The sequence below is a fragment of the Cuculus canorus genome, chromosome 2 (assembly GCF_017976375.1).
Source record: "Cuculus canorus isolate bCucCan1 chromosome 2, bCucCan1.pri, whole genome shotgun sequence".
In the NCBI taxonomy this organism is placed as follows: domain Eukaryota; kingdom Metazoa; phylum Chordata; class Aves; order Cuculiformes; family Cuculidae; genus Cuculus; species Cuculus canorus.
In genome coordinates, this window is record NC_071402.1 from 132,093,899 (window position 1) to 132,114,596 (window position 20,698).

Sequence of the window (20,698 nt, forward strand, 5' to 3'; positions counted from 1 at the left end):
TGCAATTTGTAGGCATAATTAGCTCTGTACTTTAAGGAACAGTTGTAGTAGCCATCAGAGTTTTTTGTTTGGTTTTTGTTTGTTTGCTTGTTTGTTTCAGAAATGAAGAACCAATGTCTTTTTTTTTTTTCCCCTGACCGTACTGGAGTGAATGAGTAATTTAGCAAAAAATAATAGGAGACAGAGTGACATGTAGTTCAGATCTAATGTTTTGGCACTTTCTTCTGTCCAGCATCCATGTATGTTCTCCTTCCCCAGGATGCTCAATGTGGAGAAGGAACACGACTGAGAAACATTTCCTGTGTGGTTTTTGATGGATCCACTGAAGATGTTGGCAAAGTAGTAGATGAGGAATTCTGTGGAGAAATAGAGCCTATTATAGATGGTAATAAGAAGATGATACTTGAGGAAACTTGCACTGTCCCTTGTCCAGGTAACAAAGCTGTCCAAATAAATGTTGCATTTGAAGATTGGTTGGCTATCATTACAGTTATCAGTGCCTAGCGTTAGCCTCAGGCAATTAGATATTTTTCACATGGTTTACTGATTGGATCCATCCATCAAATGACCAACTAACTTACTTTCTGTTAGTGGCTTCATGACAATAGATCAATAAAAAAAAATTCTAAGTTTAAAATTTTACAAAGGGCATGTCTTAGAGATTGTACGCAATAATATTTTTTTTCACAAAAACTTTTGAAATAAAACCTGTGTTTAACTCTATAAGAAAGAGTGTTAGTTTACAGCTAAATATGTGTTTTAAGTGCCTAGATCTCCTAACAGCTTTATTAATATCTTGAACAGTGGCTAAGAAATTGATGCCTTTTACGGGTATCTAAGGGAGCTAAGTTAGGAAGTGTTATTTTTTATTTAAAAAGGCTATTCCAAATGAAACCTATATTCTTGTCTGTGAGAAATGTGAATGTTTCTAGCTGTTTAACTTGCTGGACTTAATATGAACTATCATTGCCCTTGTAAACTGAATCCAAAGGAGATTTTATAAATGATCAGGTCCATGACCCTTAGACTGAGAAGGATTAAGAGCCTATAGCAGCTATTTAATTTCCACTAAAACCCCTCCAGTTCATTTTAAATATTTATTTGTAGAATTTAAATATATTGCTGCTGTTCAATAGAGTCATTACTGAGTGTATCTTCAGAAATAGTGAGTAACTCCTTAAGTTCCAATGTAGCTATCATTCCATACCAGTACTGGTTTTATTCTCTTGCAACTCATCTCTTCCTCAGATTTTTTTTTCCAATTCATTTCAGATTGAACTGAATAGAAAAATGCCTCAATAAATAAAAAATAATAAAAAATGGAGAAGTGCCTGTCACTGCTCTGTGCACAGCATTCCAATTGCACGATTTTCACGTAGTTTTATTTATTAAATGAAAAACAGAAGAATAAAAAGATTGTAGTATTGTTTTATTGTTAGTGAAATTTATATAAATAAAAATATATAGCTATTTACTGCTTGCTTTCAAAATTTTGCTGAGCAGGAACCTGTTCTTCAACAGTTTCACATTTAGCCAGCAAGAATAACTGCCCTGTGGGGATGTGCTAATGATATGCTCCAACTAATGTTTCCAAAAATCACTACTTGTTTTCCTATTATAGATACATCAGTTCTTCAATTATTCATTTCTTTGCATGTTTTCCTAACGTTAGCAAATAAAATTCCTTCATTAATCAGGTGTCTGGTCAACATAGTACTGATTATATCTGTCATCAGTACAGTGCAAGGTAACATGAATTTTTAATACCTCTTTCACTAAAATAATGAGAAGTAAGAGGTTTATTTATAATGCTCTGCACAGTCTAGTCCCATTTTCTTCTGCAGTTTTAACAAAATGGTCTCTTTGTGTTGTGCCTCAGATCTTCCTAAAATGTTCTTTAGCTGATCATACTAATTAGTGTCATTAGTATAACCTTATTTTTCAGCGTTACACTATAAGATAACATTCTACAAATTTCTATTATCCTAACATGTAATATCCAGAGCAGACATTTTAAACACCTTTCCATTTCCCTTTCTTGCAAAGATATTCCAGCACTCTTTCTACTGTTTAGAGAAATTCTGCATGAGGATAAGCAACAATTAATCCTTTTAAAACTAGACAATATTGTCTTTTTCTAACATCAAAGAAGAATTGAGGACAAGATATATAAATTTAGCATAAGGCATATAGTGAACAATAGCCTAGAATTTACTAAAATATCCAGACATAGGGTGGAGCGTTACTCAGAAATTCAAAATGCAAGTGTTCTTAGGGGAATTATATGGGAAAATACCTTGCTTTGGAATAAATAGGGTTTTGTATAATCTTTTTATTACTGTTTTCTACTGCACAGATATTCAGAGAGTATCAAAATATTATCTTAAGTATAAGTTGTGCTTAAAAAGGGGAAAGAAAGGAACTATAAAGAGGGAAAATTAGGAAACTATACTTGGACATTTTTTTTCCGAGACACGTTCATTGAGAAAAACTCTTCACATACAATGATAGTTCATCTTATTAAATTGCTGTTTGACAGGGGACTGTTACTTGAGAGAGTGGTCAGAATGGAGCCTTTGTCAGCTAACCTGTGTTAATGGTGAGGATCTCGGATTTGGAGGCATACAAGTCCGATCTCGGGCAGTGATCATTCAGGAATTAGAGAATCAACATCTCTGTCCAGAACAGGCTTTGGAAACGAGACCATGCAATGGTAAGCACCAAAATATATGAGGCCACTTCCTGTAAGAAAAAAAATACAAAGGCAAATACGGATTTGATAGATGTAGAAATTTTCCAAACATCAACTATAAACACAAAAACTTTCAAATGCTAGCTATCATATGTTAACCACTTTAAATATAATCTTTGGAGAATTGATTCTCCCTTTTAATAATGAAATTTCTTTTTATGATATGGGGGAAAGCAGTTGCCTTGTATGTTTGATAACATTAATAAAAACTTCATTTTGGTACATAACCAAATTTAGATTTCTCTCTACTCTTGAATTGTTGTGTATTGATGACAGTGACATTAAAAAGTCTCAGTCATGCTTGCTGCTGTTACTGGACAAAGTGTCTAGGAGAAGTCTTTTCCCATACAGACATTCCTTGTCCATTCAGAGGCCGGACAGATCAGGCAGAAAAGAATTTTGTAGGGAGCTAAGATGCAGGACTTCATGATTTATCCCAGGCCATGTGAGAGGTGCAGCCAGATGCAGTCCAGACCACTTCACCAAGCACCGGAGTCACTGGAGCTCAGTGTTACCAGGAAAAGAATCTGACTCCTAAATGAGTTTTACACAAAAGATGGGCTACAACTATTATCAGGCTGTTGTTTTGCCCATTATCTACTTTAGACTCAATCCACGAGAAGTGTGTACAAACATTATAGTTATCATCCGGGACACATCTGGTCTATTCTGTATGTATTCAGTATTAGAGATTCTGGGGCCTCCACGTGTGCTGTGCACCCTTCTAAGTTGCTGGGTGAAAGAGGAAGGGGCTTCCTTAGTTATAAAAGCTCTTAAGCATAAGGAGTGTGGTTTACTGATGAGTGTGGCGGCCACTGGTGGTAGTCTAAAATCTTTTGATGAAATCTCTTGAAAAGTGAATGTTCTCTCTGTAGATGGCCAGTGCTATGAATACAAATGGATGGCTAGCCCATGGAAGGGATCTTCTCGAACTGTGTGGTGTCAAAGGTCAGATGGTCTTAATGTCACAGGTAACTACTCTTTCTATATACACATAAAAGCCTGGGGAAAAAAAAAGGTGGATAATGTCTTTTCCAAACAAATAGAAGGGTTTTTAAAAAAACAATCTGCTAAAAACATTTGTCCCTGACTTATAAAGCAACGTGCTGCTGTCTTGAATCATTATGGTTTTGCACACTAAAGATGTCATTTCTTTTCCAGAATTATGCAGCATATAATGCTAAAAGTAAATATAAATATTATCTTTGTACTGGATTTGGAAAATTTTACCTTGTCATTTTTTTTTGCCATAGACATCTTTGCACTTCTGAATTTAGGGTTTCAGATTTCAAGCCCTAGAACAAGTACAACTTTAAGTTCATTTCACTGCCTATACAGAGCTTGATAATATCATGCTTGTATCAAATATCACCTTAAAATTACAAATTACCCAATTTCAATAAATGTGCGAACATAAGTTTTTTTCTTTACTTCATTGACATAAACCTATAGCAGGATATTTCAGTGGACTACGGGATGTAGTTACTTTTTGTGCAAACCAAAGTACAAACCACCATGAATTAAGAGTGACTGTGATCTCTGAACTCAAGAAAATCTTCAAGTATATCTGTTTATATGAATTTGATTATCTGAATTAGGAATTAATTTAAGATAAGAGTTATGCATTTGTTTTTTAAATAATTTTTGTATCAGTCCAGATGATAGAAAAAGAAACCCAGAGGTTGTAAAGACATCCTCAATGCCAGCCACTGTTAGGTCAGTCACAGGAGGGGAGCCAGTAAATACTTCTTGATGATGGAATCCACCACTACTGTCTGTTTTAACAGTAAAAATTAAATATCTGTATTATTTTTTCAAGGTTTTGATATAATACTTAATATCCCAATGACTCTTACAAGTTTCACCTTGTGCTGCAAGAATATTAAAAAGCATCATCTTTACAAAAACATGAAACAGGAAATTATTTATGTACCTTGATTGCTTCCTGCATTCCTATTGAAATTTATATATGATATTATCTATTAAAGGTCCTATAGGATTTAAAAATAAATACTGTCTTGGTGATTATGGCTCTGAGATGTTAAGATCAATATATTCGTAAATCACAGTCAGTCACATTAAAATGTTTGTTCTGATATGACTGCATACAGCCATGTGATTAAATTTCAGGAAAGACAAGTGTATGGATATGTGTTATTGGCAGATTTTTCATAACAGAACCTCCTAGGCAGACTAACCTTTAACCTGTATGCTATCTCTTTTTTCAAAGTTTGTTTGTACGGGGTTTTAAAGAATTGGTAACTTTTGGATTTGAAATGAAGACTAGTGGAAAATTCCAGACAATGTAATCATCAGCTTCTATGCAATGTTTCTATGAAACTGTATTTTTATATATTACTGATAGTTTTCAAACAAAGCACTTAAGTATAATGTTCTGCAAGAAATTCTCTGCATGAAGTATAGAGTCGTGAACCAGACTGAAATTTACATTTGAATATTTTTTGGAAGTGGTTTGTATAAAATTACGGTATTTAAGTATTTGGACTGATACATGCACATACATGATTGATTTAAATGGAGATTACCTCTTTTGATCTAGAATCAAAACTTATCTCTGATTACTGTGTTTCTTTGCTACCTTATTGCTACACATTTGGCTCTGACAGTGTATGTTGATTCAGACATTATTGAATTTTTATTATGAATCCTGTTGCTATTTTAAAGCCTGTATTTATTTATTCACCTGCATAATATTACTGTGCTGAATAGTTCTTTTCTACTTGAAGGTGTTGTTTCCCATGAGCGATGAGGCAACTCTTTCCTTCTGCAGCTTCCTTGGATGACTGATATTTTATTACATAGATTCCCACAGGCATGTGATTTGTATGCTAGGATGTATGGTTTTCTTGTCTGGGGGTGGGAAAAACTTACGGCAACCAGCAGTTTTTCCTTTGTTCTTCATCAGCCATCCCATTAACACTTGGGTCTACGTAACCACATCTAACTGCCTCTGCTATGGTCATGACCAACCTCGGCTATCAGGATTTCATTGTTATATCACACCAGTATAAAACTGTTATTAATTTGGAAGATGCAAGTTAAGTCATCCCATAGCAGTATAAGTTTTAAACTACATGGTGCATATCACTCTTCTGTCAGCTGGGAAGAAATCTGGGTAAATTCAATCTGCTTCTAAATGTATTTTAAATTCATTCTGGCTGAAATGATAGTGAAAGCCTGATTGTGTGTGTTGGTCCATAACAATAACTGCACTGCACATAAAACTCTAGAAATGAGAACTGGGACTGTATAAAAAGAAAAAACACTTAAACCCACTATATCTACTATTGAGGAGCAGCAGAAACCGATATCTCTGCACAAAGTGGATGAGTAGTTTGTTTTCAGTTTAACAGGCAAAGCTGTTGATCAAAAATACACTTTCATTTTCTTTGTGGCCACAGTTTTAATATGTAAGTCATAAGGAAGGCCCTAGAGAACCAAAATCTGTTCGTTTAAGCACAATAAGACATTTAAATTGGTTTTGAGCAATCCACCAATGCAACCAAAGGAAAAACAAAAGGTTCACTTGCTAAATACTAGTTCTCTAAAATGCAAATGAATGCAAAAACGTGCTGTATCCTTACTCTACTTACAAGAAAATACTTGATACCAATTATCTTTCACTTTAGAATAAGAAAAGGACACTTAACTTCAAATTAGCAATAAAACTGTAATCCGTGACATACTGTAGCAGGAAATGACATCAGTAATATCATCGGTGGTGAGGTATTACCATGTCAAAATATGATTTTCTGTCCTACAGGAGGCTGTTTAGTGATGCGCCAACCAGATGCTGACAGGTCATGTAACCCACCGTGCAGTCAACCCCACGCTTACTGCAGTGAGGTATGTGCTGCTGCATCAGAGCATAAAACACCCCTGTGGGGGCTTCCCACACATCTCTCTTCATTACAAAGAATATGCCAACAAAAAGTATTTTTAGAGATTTTGCTAATCGTTAATTTGTTAAAATCAACCTCAGGCTATTTTTGACCTTTCAATTAAATGTTAAATGATCTCTGTTGATTTGGTACGATCCTGCATAAAAATATATGAAGAGATACTCTCCATGCTAGCACTCATCAAAACAGTCTTCTAGTCATTCATGTCATTACGCTTTGTGGCTCACAGAAAACTGTGTTTTTCTGCTACACAGTGTAAAACACTTGTTCCTTACAGACTAGAACATGCAGTTGTGAAGATGGATACACTGAAGTTATGTCCTCTGATGGCACACTCGAACAGTGCACTCTCATCCCAGTGGTGGTGATCCCCACTATGGAGGACAAAAAGGGAGATGTGAAAACCAGTCGAGCTGTGAACCCCACCCAGCCCTCCAGTAACCAGTCAGGACGAGGAAGGACCTGGTTTCTACAGCCTTTTGGACCAGGTGAAGTCACGCAATGAGCAGCTCTTAATGCTAAGTACTGCTGCAGGGTATGGCATTTGCATTTTTTGTGATGCCAAGGAAGAAAAGAAAATCCCTTAAGTGCTCATTTAAGAAGACAGGCGTCTGCCATAACGAAAAACAATGGAAGAGACAATCAAACCTCTAGCCTTCTCAGCTACTCCATCAGTATCTTTAATGAAATCTTGTATTGCAGATTTCCTTTTAATCCCTTCTACCTATTAAAATTCACAGAAGCTATTTGCAGTGTGACTTCAGAAGGGAGGTGGCAGCAAAGCCGCAAGCCAAGATATTAGATTATGCTGTCTCAACCAATAAAATGGTTGGCAGAGGAGTGAAAAGGTAGCACTGAATAAAGAAGAGGGTAAGGGCTGCTTAAAATTTGCAGCTGTAGCATAAATTGTAGGGAAAATATCAGTATAGATATGCTAATGTGTTTCTGCTATATTCATATTTATACTAATTCATGTTAGACAAGAGCTAACCATTTTATTGATATTTGGCATCAGCATGCTTTAAGTCTCTTCTATGATGAACCATACTCTTTAGAGCTGAGCAAAGACTTAATGTGCAAGAGTGGCAAGAAATATAATACAGTGATCCCATCAAGTCCATCATGTAATCAGATTTCAGTAACTATTTCCTGGTACAATTAAGCATAGAAATAAATAAAACTCTTAAGTAACAAATTACTTTTACATAAAGAAATATGATACTTGTCCAAAATGTTAATTATATTAAGAGAGCAATCGATTATCTTCTTAAGTGTCCCTGAAATCTCAAAGGTCTAAGTATTCTAACAAACTTGTGACTTCGAGTGTTACTTTCTTTCTAAAGCTTTTATGATTTTTTTAATCTGAAAATTGAAAACAGTACCTTTACATGCATAATCTGAAGTGCTGCAAATTGAGAACTATGGTAATATTTCTAATAAACAGATTAATAAACAGATAAACAGATTTGTGTTTGAAATCCCTGTGTTAGATCCCATTAGTCCTACCAGTATTTACCGTTATTTGTACTGTGATACTATACTTGATACCTCCAATAAAATGGTCTTTTCTCTAATTAGTTAATACTTTAATCCAAAATAAAAAGGAAAATTAAGCTTTTCTGGTCCTCCTTTAAAAATAGCATTTTATCAAATAAATTATCTTTTACTAAATCTAGACTAAATCTAACTCCACCTGAAAATGCCAGAGGGTGTTCTGTAGCCCAGAGGGTGTTTTGTAGCGGCCAGAATCCTGACAGTAAGTGAATGACAGACATTCACGTTCAAGTATTTAGGAATGCGGTTGCTCATGTGAGCTCAGACATGGATTTTGGAGCAAGGAACAATTAGGAGATTTCATGAAAACTCACCAGTTTTCCAGTAACTCAAGTTAGGAAGGAAACATAACTCAGATTAAAACAACAATATTCAATAGAACTAATACTTCATTCAGTGAAGGTATGAGCAAATGTGGATGAAAGGAAACATTTTGCACTTCAGATGAGATTTATGCTTTATTGTTTTAATTCTAGTATTGGGTAACTATTGGAAAGGTTTTGATTTACTGTAGCGTTTACATTCCTTTCTTCACATTTTCTAAGGCTAGATTTAAAAAAGTTCTTTCATTGTCTTCAATTAATTATTTTGTAGTTCCAGAAAGGAAGATATTTAATCTGTCCTCTTGAGGAGTCTATGCTGATATATTACCCAAAACAGATGGGTTTGAGATGCCAGTTCTCTTATATAGAATAGAAATAATCTGTTTAGAAAGCCTGAATTAGTGCCAGAAGTTGCATAATACAAATGAACTCGTTAAGAGAGTTCCCTGTTTCGACAAAAATAAATATGTACACAAGGTAATGCCAGTCTTTTTTTTTTATTTATTTAAGGAGATAGTACTATTTTAAAACAAGCAAGCCCGAAACAACTCAAACTCCCTTACATTTACCAATGGAAATCAGCCAAGGAGAGAAGATGACCTATTTAGCTTTACTGAATTTGGAATTCCTCTCATTCATATTATTGCATCATTGGATATGTCAGGTCAAATCTACTGTTCAGTCCATCTTTAATGGATCGGTTGTTTTGATTATATCAGTTATTACTAGTTATAATGTTTTATTAGGTTGATTGAAATAATGAAGCTAAAACGTTTTAATCCTAATTCATCCTGAACTAATTGCCCACATGACTGCAAGACTTTGCACTGCTAGAGGACAGAAACCCCAAATTTAACTGCATAGCAATAGAGAGGGGTACTGTGTATCTGAGCAGAGTCAGTCAGAGAAATTTTTATCAATCTGTTGTAGAAACATTAACTGCATTGATAATGCCTTTTTGTTCTACAGAGGTATCAGGAAGTAATAAGTATTTGGTCAGAAAAAATTTAGCAGTGCTTACTTGCATTTAAAATATGCGTGACCTCATATTTTCCCCTTGTAAATGAAATAATTCATTTTTTTAATAGAGTTTTCATTGTCAAGGTTGCATAACCTCCTGTAAAAAGAATGTTTTAAAAAAGCCATTTAGAAATTTGCCAAATGAGTCAGATAAAATAACATGGGTCAAATGGGTCAAATAACATGCACTGACCTTGGGTTGTGACACACTCATTTGGGGTTCAGAGCTAAACCCCACAGACAGAGAAAGTCACACAGTTTTTCCTGGCAGAAGTGAGTGCATCTTGGAACAAGGCAAGTAGGAGAGTGGGTTGTATACCTCAGCCTGCAAGGACAACATGTCCAAAATACAAACTGCACAGGCTGCACATAAATACAGTCCTTATTAACAACAGACAATTGTTCGATTTATGATCATGGGTTGTCTTTTTTGGTGTATTTTCGCTTGTTCTGTGAGGGGAGGTTGTTTTACAACAACAAAACTTGCATTTGATAGGGGAAGAAATTGAAAAATTATTACTTTATGCAGTAGTGAAAGTTTTGTATGTACAGTTATGGTATGAATTAGGTAAAACATGCTCAAGGTTATTTAAAAACACAAAAATAAATAGCAATAAGAATGAAAATAGCAGGCAGATTGATTTACCAGAGGCATAATGAAAAGCGATGCCAACAGCATAAATGAGTCCCGAGCTGATAAGCTGCCCTGCAATCATGCTGGAGGATTGTCAGCTACTAGCAGACCCAGGGGCTGGGTTTCTGGGCATCTCACTTGCTGCCTCTGCTCCATGTCTTGGCACAATTCCGATTATGCAGACTTTGGCTGAAAAGCAGAACACAAGTGCACAAAAAAGCTATTGCTCAGTTATTTAATGCTATTTACTCTTATTAAGCTGTAATTGCTAGTGAGACATTTATTTTGGATTATAAGAGTATACTACATCAAAACTAATAATTCAACAAGACTAACTCAAACGCTACTGACTAACATTCATTCCTTTTAGATGGGAGGCTGAAGACCTGGGTTTATGGTGTAGCTGCTGGTGCATTTGTTTTACTCATCTTTATTGTTTCTATGATCTATCTAGCCTGGTGAGTTCTTTAATTATTTACAAACAAGCAGTCCCACACAGACTGTAATGCAAGCATTTACATATGCCACTGTAGAAACAGCAGGCACTTCTGTGAACTTCAGTGTTTAATATTCCATGTCTTTTTGTCCAAGCTCAGGCTAGATGGTGGCTAAACACATGCTTTTCCGAGTTTAGAAGCACTTCTTGGAAAATACGGGATAGCTTAGTGTGTGGTTTAATTTTGCCCAGTCTATCTCTGTTAAGAATGTACTATGTGATGATTTCATTATGTCTATACCACAAAATGCAGAGAGAAATAGCAAGGAAAAAAATATAGTAATCAGGCGAGTCAGATGTGATATTTGACAGGATTTGAACATTTTCTCATGTGTTTTTCAAACATGAAATAATGTTTTACTGAGAAATCTTAGTGTGTGTGAAAGCAAAGATTATTTTGCAAGAACAAGTCACCCTTGAGAATGCTCTCCCTGAAGTTTTGTAAGTCCTCTTTGGAATTTCTGATCCAAATGACTGGGCAGGTAAAAGGTGAGGCAAGTGTGATCACACACATCAGGCTCTTGGCTGTACTGTTTTAGAAGGCATTTGTGATCTTCTGGATTTATTTAGGTTTCAGTAAACCTTCCTCAAAATCACACATCTAAGTAAGGAAAAAATCTTTTATTTTTTGAGGAAAAGAAAATCCATTAGCATACAACTCTACTGCAGATTCTTTGGACTGGAATCTGTGGCCAGTACAAGCCACTATAACTGGTTTGGTAACAAAGAATTAGTTGGATAGCCTAAACAACGAGTCTGAGATAAGATTCTGGATGAGAGTGAGAATGCACAGCCTGATTTAAAGAAATGCTTCTCTAAAGAAGACAACTAATAAAGCTTGCATAAACATGCATTTTCCTTTGGCTTGGTGATTTTTTAAAACTATATAAAATGCATTGGAAATACTGTTGGATTAAAATGTAATTCAAGGCTAGACAGGAAATGTTTATAGCTAACAACAATATGCCTGCTATTTATGACTGCTTTGATTATAACACATAGACTTAACTATAGTAATTCCAGCAAGTTTAATGAGATTAAACTAATGAAGAGGTGGAACATCCCTCTGTAAACCCTTGATGTGTCAAGAAAGATTAAGATTTGAGTCATATAATTTAAAACAATCTGATTGCAGCTTTGATACGTGACCAAATATTGCACTGCAGGCTCTGGGTTCTTCTGAAAACTGATTTATCTTGCATGATTACCTGACAAGGATTTCATCAGGTCACATCAGCACCATAACAGTCTGTTTCTGAACAACTAAACTTTGAATTAAATGATGCTTTGGGATGGTAAAGAGATAATTACTGATCCAACGGTTTAGACTTATAGCTTTTACAAATGAACAAGCAAATACATTACCTTAAATCTACACACTCATCTTTCCTTTAAGACTGAAATCCATCTTTACTGTATTATTAGTTTCTCATTCTATTTACAAATTATCTTATTGTTTCAGCAAAAAGCCAAAGAAGCCCCAGAGAAGGCAGAACAACCGACTGAAACCTTTAACCTTGGCTTATGATGGAGATGCAGATATGTAAAAAATAACTTCTCATGGTGACAAATGGAGTGTAAATTAACGGATTGAAATTAAAAGGTATCCAAAGCCACAGGGATTTTCTATGGAGTGGATTAAGTGTTTTGACGACTTCCTTTTTTGTAACTGCAACATAGATAAAGAAGGATGGATTTCATACTGCTTATGAATATTCAAGGTGTTATTGCTTTACTTTAAGACCATCAGCACTGAGAAATCTGGTAGAATCATGTTCATAGACAGTGCAGCTGGAGATTTGTCGTCTTTCCTCAATCTTACAAACTATAAGCACCACTTCTGTCTCCAGAATACTGTAGCCAACATAGTATTAACAGTTGGAAGCCCCTGCAACATTAACCGAGTATAATCAGTACGCATGAAGAGTTTGTACCGAGCTGTTTATGACTCTTTATATTCAAACATAACATATATACTCAGTTGAACCATATGTATTACTCTATCAGATTATGTACTTGTTAAAGAGCATATTAGTGCTTAGTACAATATTAAGTTTTAACTGGGATTAACCCACTAAGCAAGTTCAACAGTTTGCCAGTTTGTGGTAACTTGTGTTAACCTGCATTTCAAAGGGCAATGACTCACTTGCAAAATTCTGTCCTGTTATCACTCCAAATTATAAAGGCCTCAATGTACATCCAGAAAGGGAGGTATTCTCAGATTCATATTTTCTAGTGGTTGCTGTCTGGAAAAAGAATACTCGTTGTAAATGTTACAGTACGTTTCTACTTTCTCTAACTTAAACTGTTGCCTGCATCTTTTTTGCTACATGTAAGGCAAATTTTTGCACTATATTAGTGCAGCATGATATGCACTTAACTGGTATTGCCATAGAAACTGCCTCTTTTCAGAAAGGATGATGATGCATCTTGTGCAAGGAGTGTCAAGGAGACAGGTCGTGAATCCTGAAGAGAGTAGCATTCAGTTTGGACTGTGACGGGATGGAATCGGATGATGATGTGTACTGCACGCACCATTCCTCATCACAGTAGCCATTTGTAGTCTATATCATGGCAGTAATACAAGTGTCTAGTTTCTTTTGCCCCATCTACCTATACTAGTATAGATTGTCCTGCTGGTTTTTAATTGTACTTTGGAGGCTGTTTATGACTAGATTTTTTATATTTGTTAACTTTGTTAGAAAAAAAAAAAGAAAAGAAAAAGAAAGTGGTTGCCCTGTAATCCTGACTGACATACTTGCTGTCTAAGAAGATATTCTGATGTTTATTCAACTGAAATAAAATGGTTTTGCTTTTTTTCCCTTCTGCTAGTGAGAGTGTTTTCACTGTTGCTGACAGTGCAATAGTCAGAGCCCTTTTGTCTTTTCTAATTAGGATAATTGGATAGACTCTTAATTACTCAGTTAAATTCTTGACTATACTGGCCAGTAAATGGTAAGATCAATAATTCTGCCAGTTTAATACTCGTGACTTTTTCTAAACTCTGACAGTATTCACTGTTAACCTCGTCCATGCTTATGGCTTTGCAATGTTACACTTCTGACATGAAGCTCCTTGACTTGCCGCTGTATCTACGTGTCTATTACAGATGTGATTCATGACCTGAGAAGGGTTATTCTCATCAGGCTTCTATGTGTAGCCTGAACATATAAGTGACTGTGCCACTACTAAGCAATACAAAACTTTATCAGGCAACCTCTCAAAAATAGTTGTTATATAAAGTTCAATATTAGGTCCTCAGGTCTTTTTTATGAACTAAACCATTTCTGCCTACTCATCACACTATTTACTCAAGAAGCACCCGTTTTTGCACACTGAATAAAACTGTAGCTTTGCAAACTTTGGCCCAGATCCACTGAAACTGATGACAAGACTCTCATGGACATCAATGGATAACATCGGTCCTTAGAAATACCTACTTCTGTTTCATGTAGAAAAATTCTTGGAACCAATGTGTATTTTGTGAATGTTCAAGACAGATTATAGTCCTGCTTTAACTGTAGCTGACTTCTATTACCAGTGTGGTGTTGCTCCATCAAGAAAATGAACTTTCTCCTACTTCATAAGTATTCTCCAAATGGGAATGATGAGTAGAGAGGAACAATAATAACAATATTCTGTACAGGTTTGATTTCTCATTTTATACCTTGGTCCGGCCACAGTTGGTGAAGTGCCATGGCTCCCTGCCACAGCAGTAATTCTTTCATATATGTGTTGCAGGACTGGGGGCTTCAGTTTTACATCACTGTAAAGATCCATAGTGAAAAAACAAATCTTGATGAATTTAATTACTTAAGCATTTTTTTTTTTAGTAGAAAATAAGAAAAAAAACTAGTTTATTCTTGTTTTGTCAGACACACAAAAATTAAAGTGGAAAAGTTACAAAGTTTTTAAGAATTATAATGTGGAGACATAAAGCTTAATCATGATTTCGTACTTTTAAAAGTCTGACTCTGTGTTGTCAAATAGTATTGGACCAATAGGGAATTGAGGGAACAGGGTTTCTTTCATTGCAATGAGTCATCTTTATATTATACTATACTGGCTGGTCTTAGCAAGAGCTGTTGCCTAGTTCTTGCCTTGAAGGTTTTTATGCCCTAAGTCTAAGAATTTAGTAACTTGAATTTAACGGTATGCCATCTTCTTTTACTCATCATATAAAATGGACAAACGAAGAAAGAGATACAACAATTTTTTAAATATGTTTGGCCTTTGCAATCCATGCAAGTATTTGAGTATGTGTTATATTTTATATCTGGTCAGTGAATTTTGCAGGTGCACATCTGCATCATACTAGTGCTGCATTTAAAATGTAGAGTGCATTTTTATTACTTTTTTTACTTTATAAACAAAGTGCATGGAAATTTGAAGCCCGAATGGCTTTCCTTATTATCAAGAAAAAAATATTAGTCTATAACAAGGGCTGAAATTTTATGTAAAGCCTAAATGTTGCATAAGTGATTCAGCCCTTTAGCATTAAAACAGAAATAAATAAAGGTGAATTATCAGTATAGAATGGAAAGCAATTTGCTTTTAAAATCAGAGTGCTTCTACAAATCCAGTGCCTAAAGCAGCCACTACTGTTGATCGTTAGTTTGTGAAAGTAATGTTTCCAGTGATCAAATAAACCATTCAGAAAATGTAGACATTTTCCTGTTGATGTGGTGGTTTGTATTTTCCTTTTTAAATCTGTAGTTTCTAGATTACTGTGTCTGCTTTGAGTCCTGGAGCAGTTCCTTTTTGAAGCTGTGGTGCAACTGCACAAGGTTGTTTATATTTGGTATAAAGCATCAATTTTGAAACTCCCTTCTTCCTGCCAAAATGTAATAAAGTTTGTTTTCTAATACTAGAATCCGAAGAGACCAATTTAAAAATTCTTTGTATAAATCACTGTAAAATATACCGTGAGTGAAACAGAAATCTGTCCTTTTACCTTTATGTAAATTGTGCTCACCCAAAGTTAAGAGTTTATTTTGCCTAACTTAATTTACTTGAATATTTATTTTGTAGAACAAGGAGGCAGCTGTCTGAGGAATGTTTACTTTTTGTTAATGTTAATTTGTAAATTGTGTAATGCATTTTTATTTTTTAAATTCTGTATATTTCTTTTTTAATGCACAAAATGTTTATGTACAAGTACTGCAAATTTCTGTATATTGTCACTAAGCTTTATTCAGTTAATACAGATAACGTGAAAATGTAGCAAGTCTTACATTTTCAACTGAGTTATTTTTACGTAACTGATATATGCTGACAATAAATATAAACACAAAATCATTTATTGCCTTTGTTTAATAGATGTAGTATACTATGTTGGGATAGAGTAACAATAAGAGCCAAATCCCTAGAATATACCAACTTTTAAACAGTCTCTTTTTTGAAAGAAGCTAGCAAACATATTCTTGTTAAAAATTAGTATTTCTCTTTAAAAAGAAAGAGGAAAAACTTTCTGAAGTTATTATCATAAATATCAAGGTCCATTGCTACAGTCCTTGTTGACATAGAAGTTTATAATGTATATTTAATTGATCTATAAATGTCCAATAAATGCAATAAATCAATGATATTTTAAATTTTCTTCCTTAATTGCCCTTTTTAGGCCAGAAAAAACTACCCATTTATGGAGAAAGGGTGGACCAAGATCTCACTAAAAGGCATCTATTCACTTCAGTGAAGCTGAATCTGTCCCTGCCCACACAGGGAAGGAACAGGGAACAAAACCCACCTCCTCCAAATAAAAAAACATGCCTAATGCAATCAACTTACATCCCAATCATTGAATTAACATTACCAAATTCACTCTAATTTCTTCTAGAATAAAAAAGTTGTGGTTGATTACCTAAGGAAAAAAAGTGACTCTGCAGCTTTTCCACAACTGCTCATATTCTCTCTGTGCTCTCCAAAACTCAATTTTTTCATGTCCATTTCTGCAGTGCATATTTGCACACCAGTTCATGCGGGCTTGTCTGATTTCAATAGTTATTACCTTTCTAGTAATGCTTCTAGGCTAAGCCTTAAAAGATGTAAACCCAGTTTTGAGAGAACAAGCTTGCCTGCCTGTTTATTTTTCAGCAGAGGGAACAGGTGACTCATTTCGTTTACCTTCATTTGGGCAGTGCCCCTGGCTGTGGAGAGGATTGTCCTCTGATGACATGCTGGTGAAGCATCTCCTACGTGCTACTGAAAATGGGCATCTTTGCTATATCCTAGTTTGATCTAAAGGATTGTGAGGCTTACTGCGAGGCACACCTTCAGCAATACTTGGCAGGTGCCATTGCCATTCCTGTTTGCTGTCAGGCAACTTTTCACTGGGAGAGAGTTGAGCCTTGTGAGAGTGCAGTAGTCTCAGGGTGGCAGACATTAACGCTCATTTGCTCGTACTCACATGTTCTGGTGTTTTAAGGTAACCTTTCCAGCCTGACGTATAAGCCATTTCTGGTACTCATATTCTGACCTGCCTTGACAAGCTGATACTGTTGGATGCTGCCTAATCCTGCTGCTTGTCCCAGTCTGATTAAGTAACATCTGTGCTGAAAAGGACACAGGAATAGTGGACAACAAGCCGACCATGACTCAGCTGCAGACTGTGGCAGTGAGAGAGGCAACACAAGGCTGCATTGGCAAGAGCTTGAAGGAAGTCCTTAGTCCTCCAAACTCTCATAAGGCTCTGTTGAGAGCTCTTTGTGTCGTTTGGGCCCCTGTTGGGCAAGAGGAAAAGTCCTTCAGCCTGTCACTATGATAAGGCTAAAACTTAGCCCTACAAACATAATCCATTATCATAGCTATTGTTGTTTTCCATGTTCAAAGAAATCACATTTTGAACAGTTCAGGGTTGAGCCCATTTATTATTCCTATGCATTTATGTGTTCACAAGTCCTTTGTCTTTTTAGAAAAAAAAAAAAATTTGGTACTTGTCTGTCTATAGATGAGACATTGTTGGCTCCCACATATGTTTTAAGATTTTGTGGACAATATTCAAAACCGAGTCCTGAAATTTATAAGAATTATATTCTGAAATTGAGATTATTGAATGACATTTTGTTTATTGTTTTATGAGGGCAGAGGATTGCTTATTTGTTTCTAAATAAATATCAGGTCAGGTTAGCTTACAAATAAATAATGGTTACTCAAAAATTCAGTGTTGAGCTTGAAAGCAAGTCTAAATTTTTTCCTTCCCTTCACAATTATAAAACCAAACCCCCTTTCTCACTCATATGTGTCAAACTGTGACTTATATCTCTGCTTTTTAATTCTTCCCAGTGCTGCTTATTGGTATACGCATATTGTAATAGCAATATAATTTGAACCCATGACGATCATTTGGCTAACATTTCTGTGAATACACATTCTCAGTTTGTTGGCTAGCCAGTATTGGCAGACTATGTTTAATGTGGTGCCTAATGAAGTTCTTCAAAAACCTCTCCCAAACTTACTTACACAACTTGTATCACAGAAAAAATATGAAAACTGTCACAGGAAAACAAAGGAATAGTGACATATTGTGTCTTGTTTTCATACTCTAAACCTGATTCCCTTAAGAAGTTTATTCCAATGCCCCCATTGTGTCTCGGTGCTTGAAGCAAATGCCAGATTTCATCCTTACCTGGAAGTTTTCTGGTTTGTGCTCATTGCTATCATAGCCTTAATTCTCTTTTGATGTGTCTTCTCACTCTTAAGATCATGGTTAGACAACAATAGTTAGCAGTTGACAACACACAGGTTTTTGAAGGCATGCTGTCAAAAGCAAAGATAAGCATAATTAAAATGTGAATTTTGAGGCTAAAATAATTTGTTTCCTCTCTTCATGCAACCAATGCTGCAGCTATATATTTGAAAACCTTGAAGATACCTAATTCTACATGTTTCGGGTTCAACCATACCATTCTATTGCTGTTACTTTACACTTTCTGTACTGTTTCCTTGTTATACTCATTATGTGTTAATTTTCATTGTAAAACAATAGTAAGGGCTGTCGCCTCTATGTTTACAATTATATCAGAACAGAATACTCCCTCTTTGGAGTCCTGACTGTGATATGACAATAAACAGTGATTAACAGAAGCTCAAATCTACAGTATCTATTATTTTTCCAAGAATGCTTGGATGAAAACTTGGTGGACTAGCTTGGAAATGTTCTTTATTTGTGAACTCCGTGAAGCAAACTTCACCACAGAAGTCAACCAAAACCTCTGTTCCCATGAGCAGCTCCATGACATGAGGTCATGTATTCACATTTTCTATTTCTAAATGTCACCTTAAACACATACATGTTCTGCCTTTAGTTACTTTATCTATCAGCCTGGACATCATGCATAGTACAGATCATCTCAAGGTATATTTAAAATGATTTGCCAGAGATGTGTAGAATCATACATATGATAATGCAGAGCTGCGTTGAGGTTGGTATTACATACTACAGGGCAGGAGGGGAATCTCCATGTGTGCATTTCAGCTTTAGAACTCACATTTAGTTTTGATACTCCACTAAATGAAACAATTTTTCATCATTTAATTTTATTTAAATGAACATAATAGAGACTAAGCTACCCAACATACTCAGGACTTAAAAGCAATACTTCTCAGCTTCAGGCCTGTTCCTTTTTGGGCAGAAGTCCGAACCCCTGAAACCTGCATCTCCAGGAGGCTGAGCACATCATGCTGGCCCTCGCTTACTCCCCTCACTGGCTTCTGCAAGGACCACTTCTTGCTGGAATCACTCTCTTCAAACAGGATCTGTTAGGCACTCATCTGGTTCTTAATTCCCAAAATTAAAAAAAAAAACCCTACCAGCTATTAATAGTGGCCCGGTAATCTACCAGCAAAGAACCAATGCCCCGTACAAAGCTCGACTCTTAAGAAGTCTAACCAAGTGGTAAGAAATACAGTTCCACTAGCTTGATGTCACCTGTTATTTTGTGTTTGTTTCTTCCTCACTGCTCTGTTTCTTCAGTCTCCAAAAATGAAGGATTCTGTAGCTCCATTTCATGAGCAGAAATTGGTGATGCCAGGTTTCTTAGGTGGCATTTTTGTGACTGCCTGAAGTTGAATTTAATGAACTGAAGCAAAAGCTTTGTGCAACATTAGAACAGCAGTTGGAGCTAAACCCTATGTTTCTGCCTATGGTCTCCACTTACTAGTTAATGAGCAAAACATTAGTAGCTATCATTTGTTCAGTTTTATGAAAACATTAAAGGAAGATTTGCAGCACAAGTGAGAAGTTAATTGTCAATCTCAAACTGGCTTTCCAATCCCATTTTAGAATTACAGTGCTAAAGAAGCCAGGGAAGAGGTCTAATGGACTCAAAACTGTAAATGAGCCCTTTCAGAAAGGCAAAATCTGGTTTACATTAAAAATGGCTATACTCCATCGCTTTTAATGCATTCTCTCCAAGATGAGGTGGTACTGCAGATGACAAGACTTCCGTCCACCACCTTTGATCAATGAAATGACAGTACAATGTGATTCTCCAGAATATTTCATGGGTCTTATAAAAAAGTTTTACCACCACATATTAAAAACTGTCTTTAACAAATTTTTATAAGCTATAAAGCTTGCTACAATTATTCAAGACTTTATGTACCTATAGTAACACTACAGAGAACATAAGAAAATAATATAAGTGATAATAACATTTATTATTACTTGATTTACGTTGTTAAATTTTTTAAAGTCCTACTTTAGTTGTTGTCAATTACTATATAAAATAACCTGGGCATTCTCTACTTAAACTGTATTGAACTATGTATACAAGAAGAAGAAAACATATGCAACATGTTTGGGAAGGATTTTTCTAGCAGAATCAAAGAGCAACTAAATGTTATTCGCAATAAAAGTCAATACATTACATTGCTTTCAAGGATGGGAAAAAATATTATTGTAAAGAATTCTCCAAATCACTGCATGCAAATTTTCAGTTTTTCATTCTCACTGCTTTTAAAAAAAACCCAGAATTTCCATTTACCACATAATTCCTA

General features: G+C 35.4%; 1 protein-coding gene across 1 annotated transcript in view; it reads left to right on the forward strand.

The window, feature by feature from the left end:
* Window positions 1-18,744, forward strand: part of THSD7A (thrombospondin type 1 domain containing 7A) — a 280,961-nt gene extending 262,217 nt beyond the window's left edge. Inside the window, exons 23-29 of the mRNA XM_054059364.1 lie at window positions 259-433; window positions 2,540-2,713; window positions 3,628-3,723; window positions 6,537-6,619; window positions 6,953-7,163; window positions 10,577-10,664; window positions 12,165-18,744. Coding sequence (XP_053915339.1) covers window positions 259-433; window positions 2,540-2,713; window positions 3,628-3,723; window positions 6,537-6,619; window positions 6,953-7,163; window positions 10,577-10,664; window positions 12,165-12,249 — 912 coding nt within the window. The 3' untranslated portion in view covers window positions 12,250-18,744. The remainder of the gene's footprint in view (window positions 1-258; window positions 434-2,539; window positions 2,714-3,627; window positions 3,724-6,536; window positions 6,620-6,952; window positions 7,164-10,576; window positions 10,665-12,164) is intronic.
* The last annotated feature ends 1,954 nt before the right edge of the window (window positions 18,745-20,698 follow it).